The 21,963-nt window shown below is 37.4% G+C and overlaps 1 protein-coding gene across 9 annotated transcripts in view; it reads right to left on the bottom strand.

The window, feature by feature from the left end:
• The window catches only part of TRPM1 (transient receptor potential cation channel subfamily M member 1), a 119,385-nt gene that overhangs the window by 32,939 nt on the left and 64,483 nt on the right, over positions 1–21,963 (bottom strand). For all 9 annotated transcript variants that reach the window (XM_049813308.1, XM_049813300.1, XM_049813302.1 and 6 more), the window contains 12 exons: positions 20,260–20,339; positions 19,254–19,449; positions 17,827–18,040; positions 16,117–16,241; positions 15,247–15,418; positions 12,580–12,754; positions 10,281–10,404; positions 6,136–6,208; positions 5,183–5,283; positions 2,794–2,967; positions 1,013–1,147; positions 12–62 (listed from right to left, as the gene is read on the bottom strand). In XM_049813308.1, the coding sequence (XP_049669265.1) occupies positions 12–62; positions 1,013–1,147; positions 2,794–2,967; positions 5,183–5,283; positions 6,136–6,208; positions 10,281–10,404; positions 12,580–12,754; positions 15,247–15,418; positions 16,117–16,241; positions 17,827–18,040; positions 19,254–19,449; positions 20,260–20,339 (1,620 nt within the window). The remainder of the gene's footprint in view (positions 1–11; positions 63–1,012; positions 1,148–2,793; positions 2,968–5,182; positions 5,284–6,135; positions 6,209–10,280; positions 10,405–12,579; positions 12,755–15,246; positions 15,419–16,116; positions 16,242–17,826; positions 18,041–19,253; positions 19,450–20,259; positions 20,340–21,963) is intronic.

Below are 21,963 nucleotides of genomic sequence, written 5' to 3'. Positions count from 1 at the left end.
GTTAAGCTTACCTTTTTCACATCTCTGACTAGCAAATGCAGTGTATTTGGTGGACCCAATCTCTGAAACAAAAATCATTCACGGTCCATTAGAGCTTCAATTCTTCAGATTTTTTGCAAACACAAATGTAATTAATGATCTAGCACAGTAAGCAGAACTTTAGGCAACCATGTGCCATCGCACTCTGCAGGGGTGAAAAGAAGGAACTGGGCTACAATGGCAAACACATTTTTATCAAGAGCTGTGTAATCCCTTTCCTATAATCCTTTATGTGGGGATTCAAGTCACAGCAGTTTGTGGTATTGTCAGAACTTGTACTTGCTGCAGGAGCTATAAAGGGACTGGAGGACTACACTGAAGTTATAATGTTGTATGAATGCTGCCCTAGACTACACCTGCCATTTAAATGATGGGAAGAAAAACAGTCTAGAAATAGCTATGTTCCTGATGAATTTGCTGTGGGTTGGGTTGGGGAGAATTTGAATAAAAAAGCATGATGTTCTGAAGTTTTGGGAAAAACATTTTGCTTTGCTGGGCCACAAGGAAAAATGATACTAACTTCTGCAATGTGCTAAAAATAAAAGTTGCTGTGTAAGTACTTTGCCAAATTTACAGGATTATTTCAATAATACTAAAGTATACATACATGAAACATAATTGAGATTAAAAGTAAATGACCACTACTGGCTGATATTAAATTTTTACTATCTACATTAGTTCTTTAAGTGTTCTGAACGTGCGTTTTAAATACATCACTATATTTACATAACAAACTGCAATAGCTTCTGAAAGCTGCTGTAGGCTTAATAATTAGGAATGTAGGGAAAAAATAGGACACTATATGTAGTAGCAATGACTTCCTTTACTGCTGTCCAACATCTGTGTATTGTCAGGGCTCAGAGCTTTTTGGAAAAACAAGCATATCTCAGAAGGAGATGAGAAAAAAAGGACACCCCTGTTAAATACAGTAGCAAAGATATCACAGGGCGTTTTATTATTTGTCCTCACTCACGGTATTATAAAGTTCTTCTAGTCGAGGAATAGTGAGGAAGTGCTGCATGTTCACTCCATTCTCAATAAGCAGTTTCACAAAGTCCACTCGATCCAGAACCAGTGCATCCAGCATAGCCTGCTCCAGGGAATTCACCTGAATTGCAGAATGGAGAATGTGAGACTACATGAGCACAGAAGAGTTGGTTGACCAACAACCATAAACATTTTCATTACGTTGGATATTCCCAAGTTTCCAAATATGTTGATTAATCTGTCATTCAAAAGGAATTTAGAAAATTAATGACGTTTTACCCATGTGCAAATCAATACAGATGGTAGAGGTTTCTGATGTGGTCTCGGCCAAGAGAAGAGCAGTGAAAGAAACCTTTAGCAATACAACTGTAGCTTTCAATCATTTTGTTTAGTATTTTTAACTAAACCAGGCATACCATGCTTGACACGTTATGTGAAAAAATATTTACTTTTTCAACATGACTGATAGGAACAAGTTAAAATTTAAGAAAAATGCGTTTAAGAAGAAGTTGACATACTTTACCCTGATGTCCTGGTTTTGGCTGGGATAGAGTTAATTTTCTTCCTAGTAACTGGTATAGTGTTATGTTTTGGATTTAGTATGAGAGTAATGTTGATAACACTGATGTTTTCAGTTGTTGCTAAGTACTGTTTATACTAAATCAAGGATTTTTCAGATTCTCATGCCCAGCCAGCAAGAAGCTGGGAGGGGACACAGCCAGGAAGGCAGACCCAAACTGGCCAAAGGGATATTCCATACTGTGTGATGTCATGTCTAGGACATAAACTGGGGGGAGTTGGCTGGCAGGGGGTGGTGGATCGCTGCTCAGGAACTAACAGGGCATTGCTCAGCGAGTGGTGAGCAATTGCATTGTGCATCACTAGTTTTGTATATTCCAATTCTTTTATTATTATTATTGTACTATTATTATTATCATCATCATCATTATTATTATTTTTTTTCTTTCTGTCCTGTTAAACTGTTATCTCACTGCATGAGTTTTACTTTTTTTCCCTGATTCTCTCCCTGATTCCAGTGGATGTGGGGGAAGTGAGCGAGTGTCTGCGTGGTGCTTAGTTGCTGGCTGGGATTAAACCACGACAAGTGATAACTTGCATATGTATCATTCGCTCAAACTGCTGCCTCACAGAGAAAAGGCAACATGTAATGCCAAAAGACTCAAATTGTTAGGGAAGAAGCACTTCTTCCTTCACCAACTTAGCTTTGCCTTTGAAAAATGTTGGTCAGGAAGCCTAATGGATCTTCTCTTAATATGGTCTAAGGGGTTAGAACCCAGTAGGAAAGGGGAAAATCCCTTGAGCTGCAATCTCCTTGACACATGAACTTTAATTCAGACAACGGGACAATCTAACCTATTGCAACTGGAAAATGAAGCACTTAAAAATGGAGATGTTTAAACTGCCTTTGCTGGCTAAATAACATGTACAAGGAAGGATGAAGATGTCCACTGGTGTTCTTATTTACTTCTGACAAGTGCAGGGAAGAAGATGAAGCAGAGAAGAACTGACTTGTACTGTTGTGGTATGGTTGCATGTGGTGCACATGGGATGAGAGGGGGATTCCTAGCTCAAAGACTGAACAGCATCCCTGCAGAGTCTACTGCTGATCTTGTGAGAATGTGCAAATGGGCATTCTATAGAATGAAAATGTGTATTTTCCCACTCTCTTTGGCCCCAAGATAAAAAAAAAAAAAAAAAAAAAAAAAGAATTCTTCAACAGTTTTAATACAAATACTTTCATCTCACCCAGTTCAAGAGTTCAAGCTTTCTTGGATCTGTTTCTTCTTCTGGCTCTTCTTTTCCTTTTCCTCCCTTTTTCTTCCCTTTTCCTTTCCCTCTGGCTGCTTTAGTCTGAGCTGCTGGAGATTTCTTTTCCTTCTCAGGAGCTGTACCATCAGGAGCTGTAAGGCTTGCTAAAGGCTGTATTTAATAATGCATTAGAAGTATTAGAAATCTAATTGATCATACAGTGATTATTTCATTGAATACACTCCTGTTGAACTCGTTCCCCAGTCACCATTTCTCACATGCAGTCAACTAAAAATGATAATTTCCTTAAGTATAAGGACCTTCTTGCATAGCCACAGCTTTACACTTTTTTTAAAGCTGTTCGGTCCAATATAGTCAATAACACTGAAAGTCAAAGTAGTGAAGTATGTAGAATGTGGAGGATTTCTCTTGCAAAATAAAATCAGTGCGAGAGGACTGGAAAGAGACACTATTCAATTTTGTGACACTTCAGTTTCTTTGCTCTCAGTGAAAGCAATAGTTGTCAAAATAAATAGCAACAAGCAGGATAAGGAGCTGTACAGAAAGAGCTTAACAAGAATGTTGCATGATGCCAAATAGCATCCATACTGTGGAGGCAGAAAGGAGAGGAAAGAGACCCACTAACTGGTTCATTTACATTCTGCAGACAATACTTCTGTTTATACCTCTTTAGACCCATTTACTCTTGGTAACATCCTTCCCCTTTCCAACCTATCTACTACCCAAGACAGGCAGGCACACATGCAAATAACTTGACACTACTTGTCTGTGATTTGGAAGCTTAACTTGCTCCAGTTAATGCTTAGGTTATACAACCTCCACGAACATGTAAAGTGGATTACAACTATCCATGCGTTGCACAGAGAACTACAGAACCAAGCCTTTAACAAGGCTTGTTTTCTCTGGTTTTGTTTGTCTTAAAAAAAAAAAAATAATCAAAAAAAACCCCAACTCTTCTCTGCTTTGCTACCATGAATCCATTTGTAAGCCTGGAAAAAACTGCAACTGCCAACTTGCAGCACAGGCTAGCCTGAAAGCAATCTTTATGAATTTGAAATGACAGTGAATCACAATTGGCTGATACTGTTTCCACAAATTGTTGCAGAGTATGAGTATGAAATAGGCCAAAGCAGTAACCGGCTTCAGTTGCTAGGTGGTATCTCTAAATCTAACCACAATAATATGGAGATTGGAACATTCCCTTCAAATAAATGTTTTATAGTAATAATATTTCATCATCTTTAGGATGATTAAATCCTCTCTGTATCAGCATTTTAATGAACCTTGAATATTGGAAACATCACATTACCGTAAGTGAAGGAATAAAACAGCACATGCAGCAACATTTATTTAAATTTAATTATGTGGGCTTCAAAATTAAATAAATCTCACCATTATGGATAGTGTGCACATGAATAGCGTTCCTTTGAGTGTCATTTTATTGCATAGTTTCAGGAATTACAACTAATTTTTTAAAAAATAGTAATTCTTGCACTTCATTCTTACTGCCTCTTTTAGGCTGGTCTCCTCATGACACTATAGTAGTTCAACACCAGATGGTTCACACAGTAAAGCAAAAAGCATCAATACAGTGAGATATGAAAGTGGCTTAAATAGAGGATTTTGGTTACACAGATGAACAAAGGCACTGCAGTGTTTAACCACTGATTTCAACTAGTGCAGCATGAAACTCCAATAATTTGAGAAAGAAAATCCAACTCCAGGACCTACAGCTTTACTTAAGATCTGCTTCCAAGTTCATTTGGCACAGCTCTGGCTGCCAGAGGCCTGTTTTCTGCAGTGATTTCTTCTGGTCATCAGGATTGTGCTCCATTAATCCAAATAGAGATTTTCACAGGTATTAATGAAGTAAGCAACACATTTCCTTCTAAGCAGCTCTGGAATTTTCTTGCCACAGGTAGCTGGGGACTTTGCCAACTGCTGGCTCATGTCAAAAAGTCAGAAGTCTAGGCAACGCTAGTGCATCACACAAATTCACTGGGGGTGACCAGGACTGCTATTATCCAGCTGTATGTAAGGCCACAGACTCTTTCCAGTAAATGCTTTTTTTTATTCTTCTTTCAAATCCCACAATGAATCTTAAATATGGTTATTTTTCTGCTTGTCGTGAAATTGCTTTTCTTTCTTTCACAAAGATTAAATTATCGCTAAATATTTGCAAATAGCAGTATAAGGAAATTTCAAAACAAATAGGTCATTCTTAATTAATGAGATATCCTACATCAGATCAGCATAAAACAGAATTCAATACTGTTTCTCCTGCCAACAAAATCCAAGCTGTGAATATTCCACCACTTATTTTAAATTGTTAACAAACAATATGACTAGAAAAACTTTGTCTTACTGGCCAGTGGTGTCCAAAGACAAAGATTTGGCTGCGTGCAATGTCTACACGATTCCAGGCCAAAGCCAAGCTGAGCTGGTCTGGAGCAGATGCATTGGTACCTACCGAGAAACACACAGATGTTTAGTATTTCACGCATGATGAAACAAGATTGGACAACCTTCTGTAATTCACTTCTCCAAGAACTAGAAAACAGCAAGCCTGACTCCATATCATACTACCATTAGAATAATTCTACCACAAAGCAGTGGATTCGTCAAATCAATTTATAGCATTTTCCATTTAAACCCATAATCCTAATTCAAAAGGATTAACCAGATTCTCTCCCTTTTTTCCTTAAAGCTGCCACATTGACTTTATATCCTGACGCTATAGACATTTAACAATTTTAAAAGACTCCTCCTCTCAGCTCCTTTGGCTGATGCTGTAGATATGAGTATAGTAACTCCTCTCTTTATTTCTTAGCTTTGGGGACTCCAGTGATCCCATACTGAGCCCGTATCAACTACTATATACCTGCAGACAGAAAACAGTTGTTTCAGCAAACATGACGAACTCCAAATATGGAACTGATCTTAGATTTTACGCTAAAGCTTAAAGACCACAGTCTGAGATCTGGAAAGATCCAGACAGTCTTTTAATCTTCCCACCTTTTTTTCTAACTTTATTAATAAATGCTAGAACTGCAGTAAAATGTATTGAAATATCAGTAGCATAGTTGTTGCAGCATTCCCATCCCAGGCTTTTAGGTAAGGAAAGCCACACAAAACTTTCCATCTAGATTTTATGCTTCAAGCTAATCTGAACCTTAAACCAAGCATGTTCAGGTTACTTGTTAGAATCCAAGCGAATAAATCAAAGACTTAAACATCAAGAGTGAACTTCAGACAGGGTATAGGACCGTCTTCTTGGGATCAATTTGTGCATCCTTCCTAATTGCTTGCAAAACCCACCTTTGAGGAGAGCAGTTAAGATAGACATCTCAATGTCCTGTTGCCCTTCAGACCCCATGCGGAACACAGTAATCTAAAGGATAGCAAAAATCCAAACACACAAAATTACAACACATGAGAGACTAAACGTGTAGATACAAAAAAGAGCAGAATGGTAAAACTTTATTATTTTCTAAGACTTGAGATTTTTCAAAAAGTACAGTTCCACTAAATTTTTCTTTGAAATCTAATTATCACAAAAGCATTTAATTAAATTCTTTCAATAAAGTTATCCTAAAATATCCCAACTTGATAAAATTCTTCACCAAACCCATGAATTTTGAAAAGTGGTAAAAAAACTGCCATGCCAAACTGATTTGTTTTCTGACAGTTCAATTACTTTCCAGTAGTAATGAAAATGCCAGCTTGGAAATGGAAATGCTAGTTACCTGAGATAACCATCATAGCATTATTTTTATTGATGATAATACTCAAATGTTTTTTAGTTGCAGGATATGCTAAATATTGACAATCAAAAAAGCAGAATCAACTAATAAAGAAAAGCAATTATTTCTAGTCACATTTGCTTTGTTGAGTCCACTACGATTCACTGATCTTAAAAATAGTAATTTGTATAAAGCCTAGCCATTGAACTAACTACATATGAAAAGATTAATAATTCAAAGGCAGAATAAACTAATATTCTACGTTAATTAAGCTAATATTGAATGCAGACAAAAAATAACAAATTCTTCATTTTCGGAAAGTAACTCTTCACAGCAGCTGCTAGCATTAAGTACTGGGAATAGCAATTTTCTCAACAGAATAGACTTTGCATGAACGCAAAGATACATGACATTAGAAGAGAGAAGAACTAAAGGAAAAAAGTATTCATTAACACAAAAGCAGACAAAATTATCAACAAAACACAAAATTATCAACAAATGCAAACCATAAGCCTGCTTAGGCTGCACAGTCAGTGTCTGAATTTTGCTGAGTAAATCAGGCTGCTCTGATGTGCATTTTAAATTCAAAGCAGTTGACTAAGGCAGGTGTGGGCTCTCTTTTCTCAATCAACTTCTCTAGGAAGGCTGACTCTCTTACAGTCAGCCTATCATAGTCATGCTTATTACCAACTTGATTTCTGATGAAGGCATATGTATGGAACTAATGTTGGCATTGTACAAATGAAAATATATCAGCAGTACATTTATATTACCTGGACAAATGTAAAGACTTCACATTTGGAGCCTTTAAGTAAGATTTTACATAATCAACTGTGCATGCTAGTAATACTTCTGAAAGCGTAAGAAAAAAGCGTGGATGGACATCTATTTGATTGCGGTACAGAGCACAATTACTAGAAAATACACCGTTTGTCATATTCTGTTCCAAGTGGCATTTGCAGCTAGATTAATCCTTACAGAATTTAATTCTGGCAAAGGTATTTAAATATATGTTGCTAAAAATCAGGCAAAATTGCATAATCTGGCTTTTATGAACCCAAGAACTAATTAGTATCAAAATCTAATCAAAAATCAGGAACAGAGATAAAACTAAAATGGACCTTCTCTTTTTGCAGAAATCCCTCGCACACTAAAGGGAATTCAGCATCAAATGTAATGAACCTTGGAAAGAAAAGCATTGGAAAGAATGGAGGAAGAATGGAAACACTATTAGGAGAAGAGACTTCTACAATACTGTGCAGGAGGCGGGAAACTACTTGTTGGTATTTAAGTATTTAGTTAACCAATTTTAGTGTCCATCTCTGCAAAGCAAGAGAAAAAAAAAATAGCAAACATCATTAAACTTCTTCATAACATAAACTTCTTTTATGTTCCAAATTCTTTGCTAGCCACCTTTCTACTGATGTGAGACTTAAAGAGTGTTGAAAAGTAGAACAGGACATCTCAGAGAATCAGAGTTCATTCAGTGGAAATGATGAACTGGATTTCTGGAGGTTTTTTGTGGTCCTCTTTGTTCCTTCACTGGAACATCAGGGATAATTCTAATCTGATAAAAGTGATCTCTTAATTTCCAGTGTTTACTTTAATTGCTCAAAAGTAATGTAAAATGTAATGCCTTAATTGGTACTTTGATCATTGGGAGCAGCTTGTATAAAAAGACGACTAGCACAAAGCTTGATGTACAGATTTGAGGAAGTTTCTTTGCATTATGATTAGTACCATTGTGCTGAGTTGAGCTCTGTATCCTATTACTCTAAGTGGGGATCAAGTGGTATCTTCTTGCATTAGCCCTTCACTCACTAATAATACCAAGTGAGTATGAAACCACACAACAGAAAAGATGGAACCAGAAGCATGCCTGTGCATGGTAGTGACAGCTCTAGCAAAAAATGGTGGGACTGTTCATGTTCTCAGTGCATAAATCAGGTCAAATTTTAGACAATTTGATGCAGAACTTACTTGCACAAAAGCTACTACTTAAGAATCAATAGCACTTACAGGAGTAACATACAGGGGTTGCTCCGCTTTCTCACAACAATACACCTGACCTCATGCTCAAACTAAATCACTGCACTGATTCTGAAGTAAATACATCAGGATTTAGGCTTAGATAACTAAAAATCACATTGTATTAATTTTCTTTGCTACAAATCTGAGACTAGAAATGCAAACACTAGCAGCTACTACATGCAGTATTGCCACGGCAAGTAACAATCAAATACTCCAGGGAAAAGAGTTTTCTTTCCCCCTTCCATCATACTTCTCTGGGTACCAGAGCAGGATTTATTATTTCTCATTGAACAACTAAACAATTATTTCTAGAAATCAAAAGAAAATTCCCTACTCAAAAGAGTAAGAACTGTAAGGAATGCTACATTCAGTTTATTGTTTATTTTAAATTTTAAGAAAAAAGTTTCACATCATCTGTTGAAGAGAGTATTAAACTTAGGAAGACCAAAATTTAGAGTTTGTCCCCAAATTGACCAAAGACAGAAAGTGTGGGCTCTGTGGAAGGAAAACACACTTAGTTTTAAGGGAGCATGAAACACCATTTTTCTAAGAACCTAGAAAAAAGTCCCTCTTTTCTCAGCCTCATGAGAAAAGTTTCATCTGCCATTCAAATAGTTTCTTTACAGCTGCTCCTGCTATAGGTGTCACTTCCTTAGTGATACAATTAGGCATCTTGAAGAATGAAACTGCCCCACATTTTACACTTAAATTCAATAGCAGTTTGGTTATCTGATTCCCTACAGACAACCTGAGGAGAAGGCTGTGGTAGTTGTCGCTTCTTTCTACCTAGTAGAAATATGCAACTTTACCAAAAAAGATTAAAAAATCAGCCATACTAGTTCCAGCTGTAATTAAAAAAAACCACAAAAAAATCCATCAGACTGTTCATCTGCTATTAAAACAGCTGCTTAGGATTTGTATGAAAGAATGAAATGGAATTATATCAGGACTCAGGGAGAGGTCATATTTACAAAAATTCACTAAGACAATTAGTCAAAGGAAAACACTCAAAAGTTCATTTTGCCTGCAAAGGCACAGGCACAGTGAACACAATTTCAAGACAATGTTCACAGATGACAGATGTGAATGTTAAAGATTTTCTTTTCCTGAGCACACTTTTTTCTGCAGCTGAGATATGGCAGATGGGCAGGAACCTGACTGAGTGGTACAGTACATAGAACAGGCCTGCAACAAGCCAGGATCAAGCAAAGCTGGGATCTTCAAGGACACTTACTATTTCAATTGCTTTTGAAAGACCTGAAGAGTCCATTTTACTGGAATGAAAAGCTGTTAAAAAGTAACTATATCAGAAGACCAAAACTGTACTGATGCAATCTGAATGCTTATTGCTCCTAGGAACACTTTCTTCAATTATCTTTCCTCTACTTTCTGCAGTTGATCCTGGTTTTCGTGCATTTATCTCAGTGTCTTAGTCTGTATTGCGGAAGTCCGTGAAAAAAGATTCCTATCAACTTACACAGGAGAAGAATCTGAAATTGGCTTTAGAGGCTTTCTGGAAGACAAAATCCCTTTCTTGGCCTATGCTTATGAATGAATGATTGTGTACATTTATGGAGCTATATGGGGGGAAAAAAAAAAAAAAAAGGTTAAACTGTAACCCTGGGAGAAAGTACTCTATAAAGTTTGGTCACAGAAATTATCTTTGTGAACTACTTTCAGGACACTTACAAGTTCTTTTTTTTTCATGCACTCCATGAGAATGATGAACAGCTGATGAGCTTGATTCCTGTTGTAGTTAAAGGTTTTCTGGATGGTAACTAGAAGCTGGTCTCTAAGGGATTCGCTTATTATCCTAAATGAAAAATGAGACATAAAAGAAGATATTGCCAGAATTAATATATATTCAAAAGGCCTGCTGTCTGAGAAACAATTTTTCATCCACCAGTGCAATGACTTCATTTTGAAAAGAAATGAAAACACACAGCATCTTTTCATTCAGTACAGGTAAGGAGCTCATGAAGAGTTAACAGTTAATCAGGAAATTCATGCCCAGACTGGCTCTTATGCATCTCAGTACTTCAGCATTGATTTAAAAACTGGCAGGCAACTTGAACTATCCTTTCACCCTGGAATATAATGCAGATAGCTCTTACTCCTGTTATATATTATAGATATACTTCTGTTAAGAAGTTCAGTCTTCAGGATTTCAGCAGTACACCTTTAGAGGACTCCTACCTGTGCCTCTAAATGTTGCAAGGCCCTTTGCATATAGCTAAACACCCCAAAATATTTCACACTACTGGTATGTCACCTTGGTTATCCTCTTAAACAGAGGATTTAAATTGCTAGCATATCTGAAACCTCATAATACCCAACTGAGAAACAAACAAGCCAAAAGATGATTGAAGAAATTAGATCAAAAACATTCTAGAAAGGTCAGAAATGTTTGATCTCTCAAAGAAATCTGAAACAGAGCCCTTCAGTCTTCATCCATTTCCTAATAAAACACATGTATCTTCAGATGATGGCAAACGTTACCAGCAGGCATTCAAAGCAGTGAGACAGCAGAGACTGTGAAGTGCAGTACAATTCAAAGTTCATTGTGAGAAAAAGATTCTTCTAGACAGCAGGGTTGACAAAAAATTCTCATTACAGGCCTGCCTTACCAGATGAACTCATTCATCTCATCATAATTATTGGAGAGGAAAATCGGACACTACATCATATGCACTGGGAGAGAAAGTCATGCAGTGAGCAGATCTCAGACAGACTGATCCTGATAAGCTCTTTCAATTACCTATGAGCTGATAGGAAGGATGAATGAGAAAGAAAAAAAAAAAGGAAGTTTGATCTAAGCTAAGGAGGGTTGATCGATGGAAAAGAAAAGAAAGTTGCTGAATCATAAATACTGTTGGTAAGATTAAATATGTACTGTGTGTAAACATATAAAAAAAATCCAGCATTAGAGCTGCTCTCCCAATTCACCAAATAACATCTGCATTGCTTGACAATACTAGTTGTCTGCTTAATATTTAATCCAAGCTAAACTCCAACTTCAGTCAAGGAAGCAGGCTATTTCTTCAGTTCAAGACGGGTGTACCACACCCAAATCAAGACAATATGCTAGGTTTCTGCCTGAATCTGGCTACTAAAGATAAAATCCTGATATTAACAATGACAATGGGGAATGTACGTTACTTGGCTGGGAGAAGCAGTATTTTAAATTAAAAATTCAATACTCTGCTTCCACTTGGAGTATTTGTCAGGACAGATCTCTCACACTGCAGAGCAGATGAGCTTTTATGCTGCTAGTATAGGCTTTGTATCTTCTTTAAACTAACCATAGTTTTTATGAACCAAAGGGGCAGACAACCAACCATAAAAATAACAGATTCCAAAGAACTTTGGATTAGGAGTGACTTTTACAGATTCATTTGGGTAATGGATAGAAGAGCTGTGGAGCAGAATGCTTCAGACAACATCCTGCACTCTGTTCATGATATCGGGCAGCACTGCCCTGAAGAACCACCACACATGCAAAAAATAGCAAGAGAATGGAAGGAAGCCCAACATTTTTTTCAGCTGGTCTGGCACTCCTGGAGAATGAAGCTCATTCGCACAATGCACTAGAATCAGGCAGTACAAATTTTGCAAATGCATGCACTAATTAACCTCAGCTCTGGCCTGAGAAAAAGGGTAATTCTTGGGAACCACTTGTTGCTTCCTTCTACCATGCCCAACCCAGCACCAAGTATAGTGCAGCAAACTTTGATGGAGCTTGTATGACAGTGTGCTGCACTGAAAGCAAGCTTATTTCAATGGACCATCAAATGCATTCCAAGTGGTAATAATTTCTACTCAGGGCTAAGACCAAACGGGCAACAAAAGTTGACTGACAGCAGAATGCCTCTGTTAGTAGCATTTTGTCCCTGAGGTGTTTTTTTATAAAGCTTTAATGAAAGCAAGATGTGTAGTCCTACATTGTCCTCACCAGCAAGACACAGCTTTGGTAGAGATAAAATCTTACCCTCCTTCTTCTGAATACTTGTGTGCAAATGACAGAATATCTGATGCTCGTCCACTACCATCACATATCACAACAGGGAGAGGGGGTTCTTCTCGTAGACACTCTAAGACAATGGAGATCACATTGGGACCCCCTTCTACTATGAGCCCAACTACAGGAACACCTTGTCCCAGCCCTGCAAAAAAACAAAAGAACAGAAACAAAAAAATAACTGTCATTGAAACTTAGTTTAAGAGATTGGGATATTATGAGTGGATGTGATTTCTGTGTTACAGCATCACTTCAAACCACAGCAGTTAGGAAAAATGATGGCCAACACCAGGAAAAATGTCCATATGCCATTTCATATGCCCCAAAAGAAAAAGAGTAAGATGTCTCTGTGCCCTTGCTTTTGCATCAGCTCCATACTGATTGTTTATTCACTCAGTGTTGGTGAATTTACTCAGTGTTGGTGAACTGTTTGTAATCTCTTTTGACAGACACCACATACAGATAAAAGAGATAACGTGATTCTCCTATTACTTCATTAGCTTCACTGTTACTTGGATGCCTCACAGTTACTGTGTCTTTGATGCTTTTAACTCTTCACTGGTTAGAATTAGGAATTCTTCAGTAAGGTGAAATATACCTATGCTTTCTCCTAAGATAAAAGTCTTTATCATGAGGCTGAAATGGCTGGCCGATGGAAGAGACGACAGCTGAGCATCCCTTTGCTGTCCCTGCCTCACTGTGATCTCCAGGCATAGGATGACAAAGGGAAGCCCACAGGTCACATGGTCTCAGTAGCCTTGGTCACAAGATACATGGGGAAATGAAGGACAAAACATTACCTGAAGGCTGACTAATCCCACTATTATAAGCATTTGAATTCAGTTCTTAATCTGTAAAATGACCAGCGCTTTATAAAGAAGATGCACTTTTTTGTACGGCTGAGAACACGTGAAAGAGTTCATATTTTCAACCTTCATTCCTCTCTGAAGAACAGGAACACCAAGCACAATAACAGCAGAACCTTCCTGACATCCTCCTGCCAGTATACCCCAGCTCTGATAAGGAGGAGTCACAGAGCATGGGCTGGCCTGTGTTTCCGTGAAATCCTTAGTGATTCCTGCTGAGATTTCCAGAAGAGATGCCTGTGCTTGAAGGGATTAAAAAGAAACAAAACAACTCCCTGTATGTTTTTACTAGTAGGTGTACTGCAGCCCTTCACAGAACTCTTAATTCCTCTGTGTATTCCCAGCTTTGCCCTTCTCATGACAAACATCGCCAAACACTACTTAAATCAGAACCAATATTCCCAGCCCCAGTGGTATTAAAATAAATGATACAGAACATCTTGCCTCTGTGCCCTGACTTCCTTATCTTCCAAGCCAGTGCTCCCTTTTACAATGTTACAACTCTCCCAGCACTTCTGCAGAAGACAAAGATGAAAGTAGCATAGCAAAACGTTAGCTATTCTAATGTCTGTGGGGGCAACAGTGCACGACACTGTCTCCACACTCAAAGGCAAGGGGCATCATTTTGGAGAGTTCAGTTTCTTAAGCTTACCGTAGGCAAAAAGCAGCACTTAAAGACTTTCCAGAATGTTTAGACACCCTGTGGTTGATCTTTAACTGCGCCTTTCAGCTTTACCTGGCACTCCACTTCATTTTTCTGCTCTACCCATAAGAGCACTCAAACCCTATTAGAAACTGTTGTAGAGTTCAATGAAATTGTCATTCTGTACGTCTGTTTTTTCTTATTTATACAGGCCTACACAGGTTACAACAGCATCTGCAAGAAGTCAGAAAGGCAGCCGGTAGAACTGATGTCTAGTCTCCAGTAGTTCTTAATTGGAATGTGGATTCAAAGACCATTAACTTTTTTTGGACCATTTTTCATTAGGTTGTTTTTTTTAAAGTTGCTGGAAAACCACAGCTACTAAAATTTTTTATTTATTTAATCTTTAAAAAAATATTTTTTTCTACAAAAATGTTAACGAAAAAATGTCTTTTAAAAGAACTTTTTTCTAAGTAATGACAAAAAGAATTCTAGAAAGTTGTTTTAGAAAGGCTGTAACAACTGGCAGAAATTTTAAAACCGCTCAAAACTCTAAATATGAAAGCACTGACATGAAATTATCTTGGTAATGGCTTCCTTAAAAATCAAAATCCCAGCTGAGTTTATCTGGAAGATCAAAGAATTTTGAGTGTGATATTTCAAATTAAACAAATTCATATAAAAGAGAAAATAAAATGTTAGTATGAACATTTGGAATCAGAAAACACTGAGCCGCAGAGGATTCCTGTAAACAGGAACTGTACAAAATCACCCCATTCTGTATATTTACTGATGCTTATGAATTCTAGCTAGAAGTGCACAAATTCTTTAAATTTCCCTTTCCTTAAATTCTTACTGCTTTGAAGCTTCTCCTCGCTATTATTTGTCAACTTTTCTTCCTCCCTTTATGCAATCCTTACTTTTCTGAGTTTTCCATGCTGTTAGATGTTGGCTCTTTTACCACTTACCAGACAGCATATGTTCTAGTTTAGTCACATAGTCCTGATCAAATTCCTGCTAGAAAGAGCTGGAAGAAGCATTTAATTTCAATACCTTGAAGTATTTCAAGCCCTTCATCCCTCCCTTCCTTTAAGATGTTATGTTTACAGTTTGCCCCGCTCTACTTACGTGTGTTAATTTTCTGGAGGGAAATGTGTTTTTCCAACTGACGTCGTAACTTTACTTCAGCTCCATATTTACCTAGCGTACCATTGTCTGCCAGAATGAAGTGGGTATGGGAACTGTTGAGCACAGAGAGCTTGCTTAGAGGGTTTGACATTGTTTGATAAACCCGTGTTACCTGTGTGTCAAAAGGATAGATGCACCTAGATTAGGACTAAGAGCTAAATGTGAAAATCCCACACACCGCCCAAGAGAAGCACATGCCTTATGAGGCAACAAATAACCAGACCTTTATAACAAAAATAGAGAACTAGAAATTGAGCTTGCTTTTGCATTCAGAACTTGAACTTTTCACAGCAGTGTTTTCTTTGGAGGATGACAGTCACATCTGTGCACTCTCCTGCATGTGTTCCCTTAAGCTCATTAACGTACTCTCCTTGATCACACACTGTGTTACATAATCCTCTTACTGCATTAGAAAATACATTCTCATTTGGAGTTCCGAGTAATTAATATGCCACTGTGGAGTACCCATCTACAATAAATGCCAGCCTTGTACACATAAAGGCCCTTAAATGATTTATACAAGTCTCAGCATGCCACACTGAAGTTAGGACCTAAAACTCTGTCACCAGAGAGAGGTCTCTACTATTGAAAGCAATGGAAACCTCACTAGCTCCATATTTACATTGAGGTCATATGTGACAACCTGACAAACTTATTTAAACAACAGCTTTTCTTCAAGAATTTGTTCAATTTCAGCTCTTAAGCATGCTTTAGAAATACTGAAAATATTAATACTCCAGAAAGGTGAACAGTGTATTTTGTTACATAGCTGGCATTGCTAATTACACAGGAGTTTCCTTAAAGACTTACATCTTTTCCTATCAGATCTTCCTTGTTTTCTACAATGCCCCATGGTGCAATTCCTATGGCACATATTCGTCCTCTGGATTTGGAAGAATGATCTTTCAAGGCATCTCCCACATGACGAATGACACCTACAGGTACAATTAATTTAATTCATTCTTGGCACTTTTGAGAGATCACTAAACAACAGAATTTTCTTCTTGCCTCTCATAGAGCTACCTGCTTTTCTGGATTGCTTTCAATACTAAACTGGCATCTCTACTTTATAATAGAACACGCAATGTGGAAAACCCCATACTTTTATTTTGTAGTAGTTGCATGTAAATCCTATTGCCTTTTCACGTCCTTGTTCTGAATTCAATGAAGTCTTTGAAAGTCTTAGGGATTAGACTTTTGTTGTAAAATGAAAGTCAAAGGAATTAATTCTTATTTTACATAGTTTTCTCAGAAATAACTTGATATAAAGATTTGTTTCAGCTAAATAAATATATTGTTAAAGAAATATTATAATGAAAGTTTGTATCTGTTTTTTGAAGATCACTCAGAATTGATATTAACATAAATGAAATTAATTAGAAACCAACTGGTCTCAGAATGTAACAATATATAGGGAATCATCAAACCAGCTATTTTTCAACATGTCTCAAATTTTGGACATCATATCAGACACCCTTTTTTTTGACAGAATCCAGGAACAGTGCCAAAAATGGTGGAGTTACATGGAGTTGCTATACAACTGATGTTTTAGATACGGTCAAAAAGGAAACACAGAAACATAAAACTGTTTCAGGTGGACAGAGGACTGGAGAAAATGCAAACAGGAGATTGCAATGTCTTCAAGTTCACAACTGACTTCAGGTTTGTGTTTCAAGATTGCTAATTTACAGTCATTCATTTAAGAATAAATACCTTATATAATTACAAGACAGCTTGTGCATGTGTGGTGGTAGGTGATCCCATGGAGACAGTGACTCAGGGACATGGCATTTAAGGTGGATAATTGATTGATCACTAACTCTCAGAGAGATCACACAGCCTAAAGACTAACTCAGTCCTTGGCTGCATATACAGGGAAGTGTCAAATGGAAGCAGAAAGGCTGTTTTACTTCAGGGATTAAAAGCTTCATCAAGCACTGTCTCAAAACTTGCAGTGTCCAAAATTCAAGAAGACTGTTAAAAAACGAGAGTTCAAAGCAGAGGTGTGATAATGACTGAAGGACTGGAAAACATGCTTAGTGTGAGAGTTTTATGGAATTCAGCCTGTGCAGTTTGCCAGAAGTTCTGTGTATGAAAACATGCTCAGGAAATGTACTTTTAGTAACAGAAAGATCTTTGTACAAAAAAAAAAAAAAAAAAAAAAAACCAACAGAAAGAAGCTAAAGCTAGGCAAATTTGGAGTAGGAGATTTCTTAACTACAAGGATAACCAACCACTGAAAAAAAGTATTATAACTAGTGGCAGATTTCTTGCTACTGAAACCAAGGATGAAAATTTTTTTTCAGGGGAAACACTGAGTAATTCAAATTGATACTGACCCAGAAAAATCTTAGGGGCTGGGCTGGGTAGGAGATTAACACAAATTATTACAATGCTCCTTTTTTGGTCTAGTGGTTAATGACTCATTCATGTAGACTTAAATCTTCTGCCTGTGGGAAAGATTAGTGAATGAACATCACTGAATTCTTAAGTAAACTAAAAGTGCTGGTAATTGCTTACCTGTACTAACACCTCCAGTGAAAATCCAAGCTCCTGTGGTCATGGCAGCCTTTATCAGACCTTTTCCAAACACTTGCTTTAATTTAGGTTGCATTTCAAAGTTCTGGAGGCCTCCATGGACAGAGATTAAGAGTTTGGGCAGTTCCAGTTGCCAGTCTTTCACCATGAGATGCAGCAGAGAATCTGGTTTAGTGTCATATGACACACGGATATACTGCAAAGAGCAGTGTGTAATATTATTACTCTATCTGCTTGGTAAATTCTCTATTGACTAAGCCAAGAATTAAGCCTTCCATCTTGAAGAAAGAGTTTTAGAATTTTTAAGCAACACATTATTAAATTTCTCTGCTGCTTATGATTAGAAAAAACAGTTTGAAACCTTTCACTTTGCTATTGAAAATCAACCATTCACTTCATGAATTTTAAAAACACCACTTTCCTCTCTTCAATGCCCACAGTCAAGTGATCCTAAACTCTTATTACAAATCTGCATTGTTGCATTGTTGGAAGCCACCTATTTAAAATGACTGGAAGGTGTTTTGTATTGTTCCTAAGACCTCTGGTTTGACTGCCAATGAGAAGCAATGACCTTCACAAGAAATAGGAGCCTTATGTTACATTTTATCCCATTCACTGTTTATGTACATATTTCTGCTTCCAAAGCAATGATTTGCATTCTTCTCAGTTTAGTTCCACCACTGTGATTTCTTTTCAAACTACTACTCTATCAAAGAGAACCAGGAAATAAACTCATGCTTATTTTTGCTTTAAAACAAACAAACCACCACTAACAAAACCCGCCAACCTCTCCCATACATTTTGGACAAGTTTTTGCAGTGTGGTTGTCTCGAGTGGCAGTCTCAGCAGAACAGTAAGAAAGCAAATGGGCAAAGAAACAAATCTAGGTTTGGATTTGTTCAGAAGAGAGGCAAAACAGAAAGAAGTTTTCCTCAGAAGCTTGACTTGCTGTTACATCTACTGCTAAGAAAACTCAACAGTCCATTTTCCAGTTCTGTCAGGTCTCCATCTTTCAGGAAGGCAAGATTAATTTCTATTTTATTAGACTTCAAACCTTAGGAAAAAACCCTGTATCCATGCTGGGTTATTTGGCCCACAAATCTAATACAAACAGATGGAAACTTGGGCATTAATACATGCAGCTGCCTCCCTAGCTGATATTTACTGATAGTAACTTTGATGAAACTGTTTCATCAAGACAATACAAGGTGCTTCCTAAGTAGGTATTATTTTTCTCTTGCCTTTTCTCTGTCTTTCTCTTTTTGAGCATCTTGTCCACACCTTTCTGAGACAGCAAAGAGACCTCCTTTGATTTCAATGGATAATGCCCGGAGTGAGCTGGAATCCTGACACATATCTACTAAGCTAACATACCAGACAAATACCTTAGAGTAGCCTGTGCTCCTTACCATGGCCTTATTTGAATGTCCTCCTCCCTGGAATTCAAGATTTCCATAGGCATCAGTTGGGTATGTTTGGGTGTGTTTACTGACAGACCATTTCTCTGGCTGAGCTTCCGGTTGCTTTGTTTCTTCTCCATTTTTATTAGCTGTTATACTTGGAGGAGGTGGAATATGTTGGTTAATGAGCTGACCACAGCAGCACCTATAAGTTAAAATTTGAAGCGATTTTGATTACAGTATCTTCAATACTGGATGGTGATTTAAAACAAAACAAAACAAAACAAACCCCAGAAATTAGATTGTCAACTGACCATGCCTTGCTCTACATGAATCATAAAACACCTCTTCTAGGTCATACCTGTTGTATTTGCATACATGCGTATGTCAGAAATTACCAGCCCACAGATGTTTCTTAACAAGTAAAGATAAAACATTTCACTTCTGTTATGCACTGGAAAGGTGTTCTAGTCTAAAGGACAGGGAAGGAGGAAGAATGCAGAACAGGAGCAGTAACCATCTGTTTCTTACTCAGAGGTGACAGATAGCATGTGACAAACTGTTATGTTATCCAAACAAGCTGGACCACAATTCACCTAGCCCATGCAGTAGCAATAATATTAATATTAGGACTAAGAATTCCAGTCCCCCTGTATAGTATTGTTATTGGTAGTGTCATACCAACTGTGAAGAATGGTATCACTTGCTTCACAGCACACATTATTGCACCCTTGCTTTCAGAATTCAGTATGAAGTTATGCTCTGGTTTTCAAAGCTAGGAACAAACTACTCGCTGCCTCTCCTACTGCCCAGCCTTATCATCTCTGCATGACATGTCCTATGGCTCTGTACAGATTTGAGTGCAAGCATGTCTTGCACTTTTGTTTCCCTGTCATCTCCCTTTAAGGGCAGTGAGTAAACTGGGTCTTAGTTTCACATGTCTAAATCCAAATCAAGTCCAGTTTCTTCAGTATTAACTTTTTCTCTTGGCCAAAACAAAAATTTCAGATGTTACCTGCTGATGTCTTTGTTGTTGGCAATTACATATATGCATTCTCTTTTTGAGAAGGTCTTCTCTATCCAAGCCTTTTGACCCTTAAATGGGAGAAAAAATAAGAAGAAATATACTGAAATATTTCTGTGTGGCAGACATAGCAACATTTGCCTTCTATATTCAGCTATTGTTCTGAAAAACAAGCACTAAATCCATTAGATCACTTTTAAACACCAGATACATCTAGTCATGAAGCAAGTAGGTGATGTGAATTTTCCATGACTTGGATAAAATTCAAACCTTGAATGTGTGTAAAAAAATCTATGTGCAAAGATGCTGGTCTTAAAGTTACAATGTTTATCTGAAGGTCTACCAAAAAATACAGCTGCTTCTTCGTATTTTAGTAAACAGTAAATGGACTCAAAGTAGTACAGAAAACCAGCATAAATTGTGACATAAATAGATTAATAGTATTCACTCCAAACAGTACTTCAGTATTGTTCTTTCTATGCAGATATTGCTTCCCACAAACTTTCCCTGCTTGATTAACAATCTTCTCAAAATAATTTTTTCCTGTCATCAATCAAGTTCCAGTCATTCCTAAGGCATCTTACTCTTAACGAGATGTGTCTCAGGTGGAAGCATTCCTTAAATTGAAAGAACAGTTGACAGAAAAAGTACAAATTCTTCAGGCACAGTTTACCTGTGAAACAGGAGGAGGAAAACAACATTGAAGACAAAATAAAATTGTGTTAGCTTATTACACTGTGTTTGCGAACCAGAAATTAGACCAAGCTCACAGCCATTTTAAAAACAATGATGTGTAGTCAAGCTAGAACAAAATCATAGATCTGTGCAATGCAGTTAGGAATTCTGTTGGAGAAGTGTAGTTCAGTTGAGTTTGGGGATGTGTGAGGTACTTTACAATGCTGTTGTCTTCATGTACAGTCATTTGTACATGAAGTGTACATGTACACTGAAGGGAGTGAGTTCAGAAATAGCTGCAGGCCAGAGCTTCCAATAGTTTCTTACTTGCAGACCCCAGGTCTTCTCTGTCCCTGCAACCATCAACAAGGCAAAGTATCATCATGACTGCAATAATAAACCAAGATTTACTGGTGAATTTAAAAAAGTGAACTCAAAAGCAACCTTTTAATTTTAAAGGAATGAAAAATATTAAAAACCACTCATGATTCAATGACACCAATAACTTTGCCTTGCTGATAAAAGCTGCTGCTTCTGAGTTTGAATTAGGGAATTGTGTCTTAATTCATTTTTCAAGCAGCAAGCAAATGTCATATGTTTTGCTTTAGTTTCCTCTGTGGAAGTGAAATTAAATTTTTGCAGAGATAAAAGCTAAAAATGACGCGAGAACTTTCAGGGTGCCTTCAACAAAAACATGGGCCTTTCTGAAAGAAGGAACTAAAAACCTTGCTGATTTCCTGACTTAAGAAAGTCAAATGCAGATTTGTGTCGGATGAATGCTCTGTCAGCCTGTCTGGTAATAGCTTCGAGACTGGACTAGCCCCCTAAGTGCTGCACAGTCTACAGCATAATGAATAGAGGGTGTGGTAGTTCATCTTTTTTTTTTCTCCTGTGAGGCAAGAGCTGTCTCTGAAGTTCCTTTGTTTGTTGACTTGTTAGTTCCTGTCCAGCTTCTTCGTTTCCTCCATTATATCTGAAATTATAGGAGACTACTTGAAGTTCCCTCATTGCAAATAATTG

The sequence above is a fragment of the Accipiter gentilis genome, chromosome 10, assembly GCF_929443795.1.
Source record: "Accipiter gentilis chromosome 10, bAccGen1.1, whole genome shotgun sequence".
In the NCBI taxonomy this organism is placed as follows: domain Eukaryota; kingdom Metazoa; phylum Chordata; class Aves; order Accipitriformes; family Accipitridae; genus Astur; species Astur gentilis.
This window is presented reverse-complemented; position numbering and strand designations above follow the sequence as displayed.